The sequence below is a fragment of the Papaver somniferum genome, chromosome 6 (assembly GCF_003573695.1).
Source record: "Papaver somniferum cultivar HN1 chromosome 6, ASM357369v1, whole genome shotgun sequence".
Classification (NCBI taxonomy): domain Eukaryota; kingdom Viridiplantae; phylum Streptophyta; class Magnoliopsida; order Ranunculales; family Papaveraceae; genus Papaver; species Papaver somniferum.
This window is the reverse complement of record NC_039363.1, coordinates 1,164,199-1,177,210: the sequence shown is the minus strand read 5'-3', so window position 1 is coordinate 1,177,210 and position 13,012 is coordinate 1,164,199. Positions and strand designations below refer to the sequence as shown.

The following is a 13,012-nucleotide window of genomic DNA, read 5'->3' as shown; positions in this document are numbered from 1 at the left end:
GTAATCGACTAGTGTCTGTATTCCAAGAAGAAGAGACAAGAAATATGATACCAAATACATTAACCAGAGAAACCCGCTACCCGTCCTTCCGTCGTATTCGAGAATTCATGGTACGGCCAAGTCTTACTACTAGTTCCAGCACTAATGTAGAAGCTACGTTAAACTATATTAATTATTAGTCGGCAGATGGACTTTTGGTAGCCTTGACTAATTTCAATTTAATCCATATTAGACTTTGGAACTTCCTAGGATAAAAGGAATTAGCTAAGCGGTTGAGTGTGCATATGGGACTATTTTTAACTGCTGGAGTTACATTACTTGCCTTGACTTAAGATATCACTAGACAGGGATTCTCAAATACGGAATACCAACATGGTGTGATTACAGAACTACAAAGTCTCGTACAAAATAATGGACAATGCATATACACAACTGATTGTTACAACAATACTAACTATCGCGCTGTCAGTGTATCAGTAAGACCAGCAAATGACTGAAGAAGAGGCATAATAGTTCCTGTTGGAAGATATATCGGAGTCGGTATCTCACGTGGAAGTTTAGGCAATGGAGATTCAAATTTAAGAACATTGAGAACTTGAGTAGCTGAAGGCCTTGATTTAGAATCAGGATGAGCACACCAGAATCCAACAATTATTAAGTGTTCCATTTCCAACTCATTGAAATCCATTGCTAACCTTTCGTCAGATGCTTTCATGATCTTACCTCTTCCATAAAGACCCCAAACCCACTCTACTAGTGAAAGCCCCAAAGCTACTTCGTCTGGCTTCCTCCCACAAGCAATCTCAAGTGCAACAATTCCAAAACTATAAACATCGGACTCTTTACTTGATTTGAGCGTCATAATACATTCAGGTGCTAAGTAACCCATGGTTCCAGCTAAGACAGTTGTTTGAGAACCCAGATCATGATCCACAAGCCTTGCTAAACCAAAATCACCAAGTTTAGCATTAAAATTTGAATCCAACATTACATTACTTGATTTGATATCTCGGTGTACTACACATTGTTCCCATTCTTCATGTTGATATAGTAATGCAGAAGCTAATCCAAGAGCTACTTTGTACCTGATTTCCCAAGTGAGAATACTTTCCCCTCTGAAAAGATGCTTATCGAGGCTCCGGTTTGGCATGAATTCGTAAACAAGTAGTAATTCATCTCGTTCGTGACACCAACCTATAAGTTGAACCAAATTTCTATGTCGTAACTGGCTAATAATTCTTACTTCTGATTGATATTCTTTTTTTCCTTGTTTTGATCCTCTTGAAACCCTCTTAACTGCGATTTTCAAATTTTTTTCTCTTAAACATCCTTTATATACTCCTCCAAATCCTCCCTCTCCAAGTTTTCCTTCCTCATCAAAGTTACTAGTTGCACGAACCAGTTCGTTGTATGAGAACCTCTTCGGACCTGTTCCTTTCACAAATTCATTGTCCATGTCAGAATTTTCCGTCTCCGGATGGATGTTTCTTGAGCTACCCCCTCTCTTCTTCCACCAAATGAGCAAAGCAAAACCAAGGCCAACACCTAAAATAACAAAACCAACAACAAGACCCACCACCAATCCAACACTTCTATCTTTTCCTTTATTGGTAATTTCTATTCTTGCTTCATCATTTTCTAAATTGGAATTGAATTCCCAGGAAAGGAGTTTATGAGTTTCATAGCCGACACCGGTAGATGCAGAAAACCCCACCATAACCTTTTCAGCTAGAACCTTGGTTAGATCAGTAATATAGTGCAAAATAGAATCCCCATCGAAAACCGGATTATCAGCATAAGTTAGAAAAACACTTAAATTATGTGTAGTAGAATTATAGCTTACCCAAGCATTAGCTGTTCTTCCATCCTTCAGACTACTATTCCATGAAACATTAGCCACAGATACTACCGAGTTTATGTCGATACCAACATGATCCGGACTTGGATGATCCCATAGATCATTTCTCCAAGTATCAAACTCAACTGCCACAAATCTATTTGTTGTCATGTTTGTTTCAACCACACCTCGACTCATCAAGCCAAGACGTCCACCACTAGACTCTGGAGGAACCTTACGCCCGAAAGGGGCAAGGAAAAAAGTCACACCATCACCGAAAAAAGTTTCGTCTAGGCTCTTTATGATAAAGGAAAAGTGTGTCTCAAAATCTGTGAGCCTTCCTGTGGTTGCATCCCAAAGTTGTATAGGTTCTGAATAAGTTGCCCACCCAACGCTCCAAGATAAATTATCGTCTGCTGAATTCTTTGTAAGTTCGATGGCACCGTTGTCATTCCCAAAATGTGAATCGTTTTGGAAATTGATTTCGGAAACAGGTGGTGTGAAATTTGGGAAGTTAAAAGAGATTGAATCTGCAGTGATAGGAAGAATCAATAATGTTTTGAAGATTAAGAAAAAGAATATTGATGAACGAAGGCCGGAATCTATTGCTATTGAGAAAGCCATTGATGATAATCGATTTGTTTCAGCAAGGGTTCCTAAATTTATTCCTCCAATAAGTCAAATCCGTAAGCCGTCTTCCTGTATTATTCAGTGAAACATAATATGGCCTACTCTAACTACTAGTTTAAGCACTAATCCAAGCTAGAAATTTCAAAGGAAATATAAAAAAAATTGCATGATATATAAAAATTTAAAAATTTAAAAATTGCATGATAATAATAATAATACTAAATTTTATGAATCGAAAAAAATAATATTTTGAACTAAATCAAAAACAAGAATGGATTTGGTAGATCCGCCTACCGATAAACTATTCTCTTAGTTAAGGAATGACGTCATCCCTGCCTTAGGGATTCTACTTAAGGCGATCTTCATCTGCTGGTTCGACTCCCTCTCCTTGGGAGTTGAGTCTCTTTGGGCGTATGCGAACCATGAAATCCAATAATGTAGGCTTTTTGATGCGGTTTTCGTAGTACCGGGGCCTTGTGCCTTGGCCTTGGCTAGGCGCCTTAACCCCCTGGACTTGGTTAGGTGCCTTAGCGCCTTGATCTTGGTTACTTGCCCTAGCGCCTTGGCTAGGTGCCTTAGGTCCTTGGCTCTTGATAGTTTCTTGAGTAGGCTTTTTGAAATCCTCTCGGGGACCATCTTTCTTCACTATCTCCCGACGAGGCATCAATTCCACACCTAGCACATACGAAGAGTAAGCATCTATACAAGCATAAAGAACCTGCTCGTCCTTTAAAAACTCATAATCCCATCTACTTAAGGTAATAAAACTAGGCTTGCGAAGCTTTTCTCCGAACACTTTCCACATTAAAGACTTCAACCCGGATCGATAACAATCTGTTCTTCGAAGTGTATAATCAGCCAAACCTCCAAGTTCTTCACTTTTAGCAACACTCAACCCGTAATCAACCAAAAGCTTACGCGCATCTCCATCGATCCCGGCTCCGACGAATACAATTTTCTCGTCGTTAAGAAAATCACAAAGAGATTGAGGGATATCTTTTATTTCACGATCAAGGAACTGAAAAATCAAACATTGATTTTCCAAACATAATTGCAATACAGCAATTCTGTTTCGCTTGCTTGATTGATGATCATCACGTAACCGTACCCATTCGATGTCGAGACCCACGATAAGATTGTTACCGCCTTTGAGTTTATCGGAGAAACTTTTATACGCACCATCGATCCATTCATCGACAACATATGCTGTATCGGTTACTATTGTGCGGATAATATCGGTGTTGATTCTGATATCAAAAGTGTGATGTGATTCTGTTTCTTTATCAATAACTATAATATCTGTATCAATAAAGGGTACACCATTATATTGGTCACCTTTAGTACTATTACCATCAGCGTTCTTGGCATTGCCATTCTTGACGCTGCTGATGATAGTGCTAATGGCGTTGCCATTCTTGGGTGTATTGACTGCTCCAGGCATTGAAAAACAAAGTGATAAAGAGAATATCAAAATATAAGAGAAGAAGGAAGAATATTTTGACCTATGGGAGGGGAGTTAGGGTGTGTAATTATAGTGATGGAAATACTTGGTTCCCAAGTTTCGCTACTATAATTAAGGAAATCTTAGTACAATTAAGAAAGGAAACCCAGTACAGCAGTTAGGTAAGAAGGTTCTGGAACATACTAGTAAAAGAAAAATTCTGATTTAGGGTTTTTTTTTTTCTCCTTCGGTTATTGTTACTGTTAGTAGTAAAATTTTGGTCAAGTCAAAAAGAGTTGACACGTGTGGGTGTGAGTGTAAGTGTGAGGTGGTAATCCTTGCCTATTTTTCTTTTTCCCGAGCTTTTAGCCTTTTAACTAAGGTGTCTACGTTTTGATGGGCTTGCAAATCGCAGAAAATCCACTAACTGATTCACCCACTGGAAATTTAGGGGTGAGCATTAGGCCCGTAATCAGCGGATTTAACTGGGACAAATTGTATTTTTGCGGATGGATGTCCGAACCGTTCTTTAATGAGTTGGATGCGGATGAAATTTTAAAAACCAACGAATTATGGATTGGGCTCGGATACAATCTTGAACATCCATTCGACATCCAAACCTGTTAGATTAAGGACATTTATATTGTTTCTATATATATATATATATATATAAAATGTGTAGGTTTTATAAGAAGTCATCTATAATGACTTTTTTTTCATTACAAATTTAATTCACATAAATCTGGGCTTTCTTTGGCCCTGGTTAGTTTCTTGGGGAGCCTTGTGAAAAACCATCTGGGGATACCCGTTAAACCCTTTCTTACTCACAATTGGACTTATATGATGAACCAACACTCTTGGATCATGATTTCGTGAGCATAAAGTTTTTTTTTGAAGAAACAACCCAAAAAAGTAAACAAGTTCAACATACAAGCATCCCTAGTACACAGGTAAAGCTGCTAGTAGGTTGAAAATTTGATTTTTTTCTTTGCATCCACCATTTTTTTCTCTCAAAAAGCTTTGTGCCGGCATAGAAATAGTATGAATACCATGCCTGAACCTCCAATACTGGCATGGTATTCATACAATATCTACGCTGGCATACAATATCTATGTTTATCCCCCATATTGAAATTCAGGCCGGCATAATATTCAGCCAAAAAACTATGACGGTACGCTATCCAGGGGGTCTGGGGGGTCCGGGGGTAGCCCCTCCCAGGTGTGTTCGACCTGGTATGTTGCTTGAATTTATACGAGAAAATTGAATTTCAGTCTGTTTGTATTTTTTCTAGTTTTATGTCCACTGTCGGCAGAATAAGTTAGTTCTCGAGCATGCCGTTACTGATACCGGCATGGTATGTTGCTTAAATTTCTTTGCCTGCACATGATGTAAAGTATCCAGAAACTTGATAAAAAATTCACATGACTGCCGGCATTAATATTGATAGATTTCTATCGAGCATGCCGGCACTTAGTTACGTCATTGAATTTTAGTTATCAAGCATGCCGGCACCATTTTTCGGCATGGTCTTCATCAATTCCGGCATGATCTTCATCACTTCCGGCGATGTAAAAATAAATAAATCTGGCATGGTCTTCATCACTACCGGAATTCACAAAAACCAATTTAATCCATGTCGGGACCGTTTACGGCATGGTCGATAAATTTCTTTGTATGCCGGTACTCTTCTAAATTTTCTAAAATTCTCTTGTATACAAATAGAATTTTGCTGGCATACACGTAAAATAAAAACCCTATGTCGTAACCATTACCGGAAGGGTATTCATCCAAATAACTATGTCGAGAATGAAAAATCAAGTATCAGGAGGTTACAGTTTTTACCCGGCATGGTATTCATCCTACAAAGCAATAACGGGAACTGGTACCGGTATGGTGTTATACCTAATTTGAATGCCGGATATTAGTACTGGCGTTGTATTCATACGAATTTCTAAGACGGTACCTACTGTAACTCAACTATGTGAGTTAGGGTTCGCGATTCTAACTTATACCCACACCCTAAATCGATTGGAACACTTTTTTTGAGAGATTGGTTATCTGAATCCTCATCTTCTTGTTCTTCCTCAAGAGAAATCCGAGCAATCCTCTCTTCTTGTTTTTGTTGAGCTACTGATTTCGATTAAGAGTTTTGATTGGGTTTCTTCCGTGGAGGCATGGTCGTCGATGAAGAATGATGAAGATGAAGAAAAGAAAATTCAAAACCCTAACTGTAATTTCTATGCCAGAAGCAATGGGAGGATATGTTTTGGTTTTTTGATTTTAACTTTTAGATTTTTATTTTGGGGGAAGGGTAGTAGAGTCTTTGCATAATTTTTAATTAACCAAAGGATGTTTTAGTATTTTTGCAATCAAAAAACACCTCTTAGCAGACATTTTTGGTTTGGGGAAGTAATTATTATCCCCTAATTAATTTTCATATCTCCAATTACGCGTTCATTTTTTAGCGGTCATTTCAATAATGGGGTTAAAGCATTTTTAAATGAGCTTTAAACCAAAAACCATAAAAGTAAGAAAGAGCCTGGAAAGGGCTAAACATTTAATTCACACTAATAACAATACAAATAATATCGTCGAGACATTGGTCAATAACATATTTGACCAATATTTGGCCCCCCTCGAACTGATGGAAGCAGAATAGGCTAATTAGATGACACAACGTGACTGAAGTTGTTGAATTATTTTCGAGGAAGGATAACCTAACATGTTGCACCAATGTTTAATGCATGATGAATAGATGATAAGGATATATGGTATATAAAGACTTTTAACTGTTCCACCTTTTCCAAACAAATCATCTATGAGGTTGAGGATATATGAACGATTCTCTTCCGGAAATATTGGTGAAAAGTTATGATTTTTACATGGCGAAATATATTATAATTTATGACCCGTAAAAATGGAGTTTCTCTCTCAAGCGATCTTTTTTCATGGCTTTCTAGTCTTGAGGTTTGATTCATGATTTGATTTCTTTTTAGTTTCATACCATTAGTTTTCATATCTGATTAGTTACTTGTGCATATGTTTTAATCATATCAACCATTAATGGTTTTGGTACTATCATAATAGTTTTTCTAATCCTAAAAACTCATCTGTGCTATTGTCCTTTAAGTGGAATCTCCATATTTTCTATGTCTTTTCTCTCTTCCCTTAAGATTTTCCTAACGGAGTTCTAACTTTTGCAGGTCTCCTGACTTTATGTGGGATCTAGTGACGCTTTATATTCAGTATATGGAATGCTCCTGGTTCAATGACAGTGATGCTCAAAAGATTAAAACTTGAAGAAGTGGATCTTGTTAAAAACATTTGATAATTGTGATGGGTAAATCTAGAATTATCTAGATAGCTAACTATAACTCCCATGGGCTTATCTCAATGCATAGGCCCAGTCTAGAGATATCTAGACTCTTCTAAGATAAAAAGAGTGCAAGCCCATTCTAGAGTCTTCTAAGACATTTTCCATCATGTGTATCTAGAGAATTCTTTCTCTAGAATGATCTAGGTCAATTAGCTCTAGAGATTTCCAAGTCTAGAGTATTCTTAGTAGTTGGTCATGAAGTAGTATAAATAGAAGCAAATGTTGGCCTTTGTGGTCATCAAAAACTCAAGTGAGTAACCAAGTAGTAGAGTGAGAGCTAGAGTTAGAGTAAGAGCCAAAGTGCCTCCTTGTAAACAACTAGTGGAAGCCAAAGTTGCTACACAAACCTCTTGTAACATTTTCATTTTCATATTAATCAAAGCCTCACTTTCCAATTAACCAACCTCTCTTTCAAAATCATTTCTATAAACCCATCACATTTCCGCATTGCGCCAACAAATTTGGTATCAGAGCAAACCTAACCCAGTAATCCTAAAACTCTACTCATGGCAATTAACCAAAATATTCAAGGTTTCAACTATGCCCAAAGTCTAATTCCAATTTTTGATGGTGAGAGTTACGATTATTGGAGTCTACAAATGAAGACACTATTCATTTCACAAGACCTATGGGATTTTGTAGAAGATGGTTATAAGGTACCCGAGTCGGCAGAAGCTCTATCGTCATGGACGGATGCAGAGAAAAAGGAGTACAAAGAAAACAAGAAGAAGGATGCTAAAGCACTACTATTTCTACAACAAGGGGTAAGCAAAACTATTTTTCCTCGAATTTCGGTGGCGAAAACTTCGAAGGAGGCCTGGAATATTCTCAAAGTAGCATTCCAAGGATCAGAAAAGGTAATCTCCATTAAACTACAAAACTTATGGCGAGACTTTGATAATCTACTTATGAAAGAAAATGAAACTATCCAGAATTTCTTTTCAAGAGTTACTGGTATAGTAAATCAAATTAGTAGTTATGGAGATACCATAGAAAATAAAAGAGTTGTAGAAAAGATTTTAAGGAGCTTACCGTTCAAATTCGATCACATCGTCGCTGCCATTGAAGAGTCCAAAAATTTATCGACTCTCTCGGTACACGAATTAATGGGTTCACTCGAGGCGCACGAGAAAAGGATAAATAGGTTCGCGGAGCAACCATTGGAGCAGGCATTTCAATCAAAAATAAATTTCAGTGAGAAGAAAAATATAGAAGCCAGAAAAGAAAGCTCCAGAGGGGGATCGTCATCCAACTCGCAGTACGAGAAAGGGTCGACGTCAACTCAAGGACCCAGAAATTTCTACCGCGGACGTGGAAGAGGAAAAGGAGGTTATAGAAACAACAACCAAAGGTACGGAAAAAATTACTCCTCAAATCTCCGATGCAGTGTTTGCAAAAAGTTTGGCCATGCAACTGAAAATTGCAAGTACAAGTGCACCAAATGTGATAACTTAAATCACATGGAAAAAGATTGTTGGCTTAAAAATAATGAAGCCAACTATTCCGAGAAAAATGATTCTCAAAATCAAGTATTTTATTCCTGCCTCACCTCGCAACAAGAAGCGCAAGGTATATGGTATGTCGACAGCGGATGCAGCAGCCATATGACAGGAAACAAAGAATATTTCGTAAAATTGGAGGAGCAAGAGATTCCACCGGTCAAGCTCGGAGATGGAAAGTTCCAGAATGTTGAAGGAAGAGGAGTCATATCCGTACGTACAAGGTCAGGTAAAACTCGATACATATCTGATGTTCTTTATGTTCCTGGCCTAGCTCAAAATTTATTAAGTGTTGGACAACTGATAAGAAAGGGGTACTCACTACATTTCGAAGACGGAGAATGCACAATTTATGATAAAATTAACAAGCAATTGGTGGCAAAAGTAAAAATGTCAGGAAATTTTGTCTTTCCCTTATCTATGCCATCAATTGAAAATTGTGCAATGAGTACCAACCATATTGACGAAGGAAAGCTATGGCATTTGAGATACGGGCATCTCAACTACAGATCCTTAAAGGTTCTGAAATCAAAAGGCATGGTAATTGGTCTTCCCAATATCGACGGTGGAGATAAAGTATGTGAAGGTTGTATTCTTTGGAAGTTTCACAGACTTCCATTTACCAAGACATCGTGGAGAGCAAGAAGGCCCCTCGAATTGGTGCACGCTGATATCTGCGGTCCGACAAGAACAACTTCACTCAACAACAGAAGATATTTTCTCTTATTCGTGGACGATTATACCAGAATGATGTGGGTGTACATTCTCGAGCAAAAGTCCGAGGCATTCACTAAATTCCTAGAATTCAAGGCGCTGGCAGAGAAGCAAAGTGGCCATCAATTGAAAGTCTTCCGTACAGACCGTGGTGGAGAATTTACTTCAAAAGAGTTTATCAACTACTGCAAAGAAAATGGAATTAAAAAGGAGCTCACTGTTCGATACACTCCACAACAAAACGGTATCGCGGAAAGGAAAAATCGTACAATCGTGGAAATGGCTCGCAGTATGCTAAAAGCAAGGAAGCTACCCAACACCTACTGGGCGGAAGCAGTCAACACAGCAGTCTACATCCTTAATCGCTCTCCAACAAAAGCGGTTCACAACAAAACTCCATACGAGGCGTGGCATAAGAAAAAGCCCGAGGTAACTTCTTTCAGAATTTTTGGTTGCGTAGCATACTCACATATTCCATCCCAACATAGAGAAAAATTCGATGAAAAAGGAGAAAAGTTAATATTCATCGGATACAGCGAAGAGTCTAAAGCCTATAGACTTTTAAAGCCAGAAACAAAGGAACTAGTGATTTCAAGAGATGTTATCTTCGATGAATTCAAAGCTTGGGATTGGAATGATGAACCAGACAACCACGAGTTACCACTACTCATTGAAGATGAGCCAGATAAGCCACGCCAGGAAGAAAGTACTCCACCAGCAAGCCCGAGATCTCCTAGTCCAACACGACAAAGTCCAAGTTCATCAGAATCAAGTGCAAGTGCCCCACCAAGAAAGGTGCGTTCCCTAAGAGATATATATGATATATCTAATTGTGCATTTATAGCACTAGAGCCTCAAAAATATGAGGAAGCGGCGAAGGAAGAAAAATGGAGATGTGCTATGGATGAAGAAATGCGAGTAATCGATAAAAATAAGACATGGGAGCTTGTTAATCAGCCAAATGACAAAGAAATAATTGGTCTGAAATGGGTCTACAAGACAAAATACAACGAAGATGGTTCGATTCAGAAGCACAAGGCAAGGCTAGTTGTAAAAGGATATTCACAACAACCAGGAATCGACTACAACGAAACATTCGCCCCAGTCGCTCGCATGGAAACAATCCGGATGGTGTTAGCTTTGGCAGCTCAACTAAAAATGAAAGTCCACCAATTGGACGTAAAGTCGGCGTTCCTAAACGGAGAACTTGAAGAAGAGGTTTATGTCGAACAACCTCAAGGATATGTCCGAAAAGGAAACGAAAAAATGGTTTATCGTCTCCGCAAAGCACTTTATGGTCTGAAGCAAGCACCGCGTGCATGGAACAGCAAAATCGACAAGTACTTCCGAGATAATGGATTCGAGAAAAGTCCAAGTGAGCCATCCCTCTACATAAGAAAACAAGGTACGGATTTCCTAATCGTCTGTCTCTACGTTGATGATTTAATTTACGCCAGCACAAAACAAGACATGGCAGAAAAATTTAAGAAGGAGATGATGAAAGAATATGAGATGACAGACTTAGGACTTATGCGATATTTTCTTGGGATTCAAGTAAAACAATCTCCAGAAGAAATATTCATTTCTCAAGAAAAATATGCGGAAGACTTACTGAAAAGGTTCAACATGATGGATTGCAAACCAATTTCAACTCCAATGGGTACTAATGAGAAGTTGATAAAAAATGATGGAGCGCCAAAAGTAGATCCAACCTTATTCAGAAGTCTAGTCGGCTCACTGATCTACTTAACAAATACAAGGCCAGACATCGTCAATGCAACCAGCATTGTTTCTCGATTTATGAGCGAGCCAAGCAAGTTACACTACGCCGCCGCAAAAAGAATTCTTCGATATATCAAGGGAACAAAGAATTTTGGCATCAAGTATACAAGAGAAAAAGATAATGATTTAATTGGCTTCACAGATAGCGATTGGGCAGGTTCTATTGAAGACCGAAAGAGCACATCAGGCTATGTTTTCTGTATGGGAACAAAAGTTATCTCTTGGAGTTCCAAAAAACAAAGTACGGTGGCACTATCGTCAGCCGAAGCAGAGTACATAGCATCAACAAGTGCAGCATGTGAAGCGGTATGGTTAAGAAGAATAATGACCGACCTACAACAAAAGCAAAAAGAACCAACAACTATCTACTGTGACAATATGTCTACAATTGCAATGACAAAAAATCCAATGTTCCACGGACGGACGAAGCATATAGAGCTACGACATCACTTCATCAGAGAGTTAGAACAAGGAAATCGAGCTCCAATTCTGTCCGACGCAAGAACAAAATGCGGACATTTTCACAAAAGCAGTCACGGTGGATAAATTCAATCATTTTAGAGATAAGCTCAACATCACAATTAAGAGGGGGTGTTAAAAACATTTGATAATTGTGATGGGTAAATCTAGAATTATCTAGATAGCTAACTATAACTCCCATGGGCTTATCTCAATGCATAGGCCCAGTCTAGAGATATCTAGACTCTTCTAAGATAAAAAGAGTGCAAGCCCATTCTAGAGTCTTCTAAGACATTTTCCATCATGTGTATCTAGAGAATTCTTTCTCTAGAATGATCTAGGTCAATTAGCTCTAGAGATTTCCAAGTCTAGAGTATTCTTAGTAGTTGGTCATGAAGTAGTATAAATAGAAGCAAATGTTGGCCTTTGTGGTCATCAAAAACTCAAGTGAGTAACCAAGTAGTAGAGTGAGAGCTAGAGTTAGAGTAAGAGCCAAAGTGCCTCCTTGTAAACAACTAGTGGAAGCCAAAGTTGCTACACAAACCTCTTGTAACATTTTCATTTTCATATTAATCAAAGCCTCACTTTCCAATTAACCAACCTCTCTTTCAAAATCATTTCTATAAACCCATCACATTTCCGCATTGCGCCAACAAATTTGGTATCAGAGCAAACCTAACCCAGTAATCCTAAAACTCTACTCATGGCAATTAACCAAAATATTCAAGGTTTCAACTATGCCCAAAGTCTAATTCCAATTTTTGATGGTGAGAGTTACGATTATTGGAGTCTACAAATGAAGACACTATTCATTTCACAAGACCTATGGGATTTTGTAGAAGATGGTTATAAGGTACCCGAGTCGGCAGAAGCTCTATCGTCATGGACGGATGCAGAGAAAAAGGAGTACAAAGAAAACAAGAAGAAGGATGCTAAAGCACTACTATTTCTACAACAAGGGGTAAGCAAAACTATTTTTCCTCGAATTTCGGTGGCGAAAACTTCGAAGGAGGCCTGGAATATTCTCAAAGTAGCATTCCAAGGATCAGAAAAGGTAATCTCCATTAAACTACAAAACTTATGGCGAGACTTTGATAATCTACTTATGAAAGAAAATGAAACTATCCAGAATTTCTTTTCAAGAGTTACTGGTATAGTAAATCAAATTAGTAGTTATGGAGATACCATAGAAAATAAAAGAGTTGTAGAAAAGATTTTAAGGAGCTTACCGTTCAAATTCGATCACATCGTCGCTGCCATTGAAGAGTCCAAA

The 13,012-nt window shown here is 38.2% G+C and overlaps 1 protein-coding gene across 1 annotated transcript; it reads right to left on the bottom strand.

Annotated features, from left to right (window-relative positions):
• Positions 1 to 454: 454 nt before the first annotated feature.
• LOC113286538 (L-type lectin-domain containing receptor kinase IX.1-like) lies at positions 455 to 2,461 on the bottom strand. The gene has a single exon (XM_026535127.1). The coding sequence runs from the start codon at positions 2,459 to 2,461 to the stop codon at positions 455 to 457; it is 2,007 nt and encodes a 668-aa protein (XP_026390912.1).
• Positions 2,462 to 13,012: the final 10,551 nt, after the last annotated feature.

Coding starts and splice junctions, on each gene's coding strand:
- LOC113286538 (XM_026535127.1), bottom strand. CDS start 2,461: ATGGCTTTCTCAATAGCAATAGATTCCGGCCTTCGTTCATCAATATTC.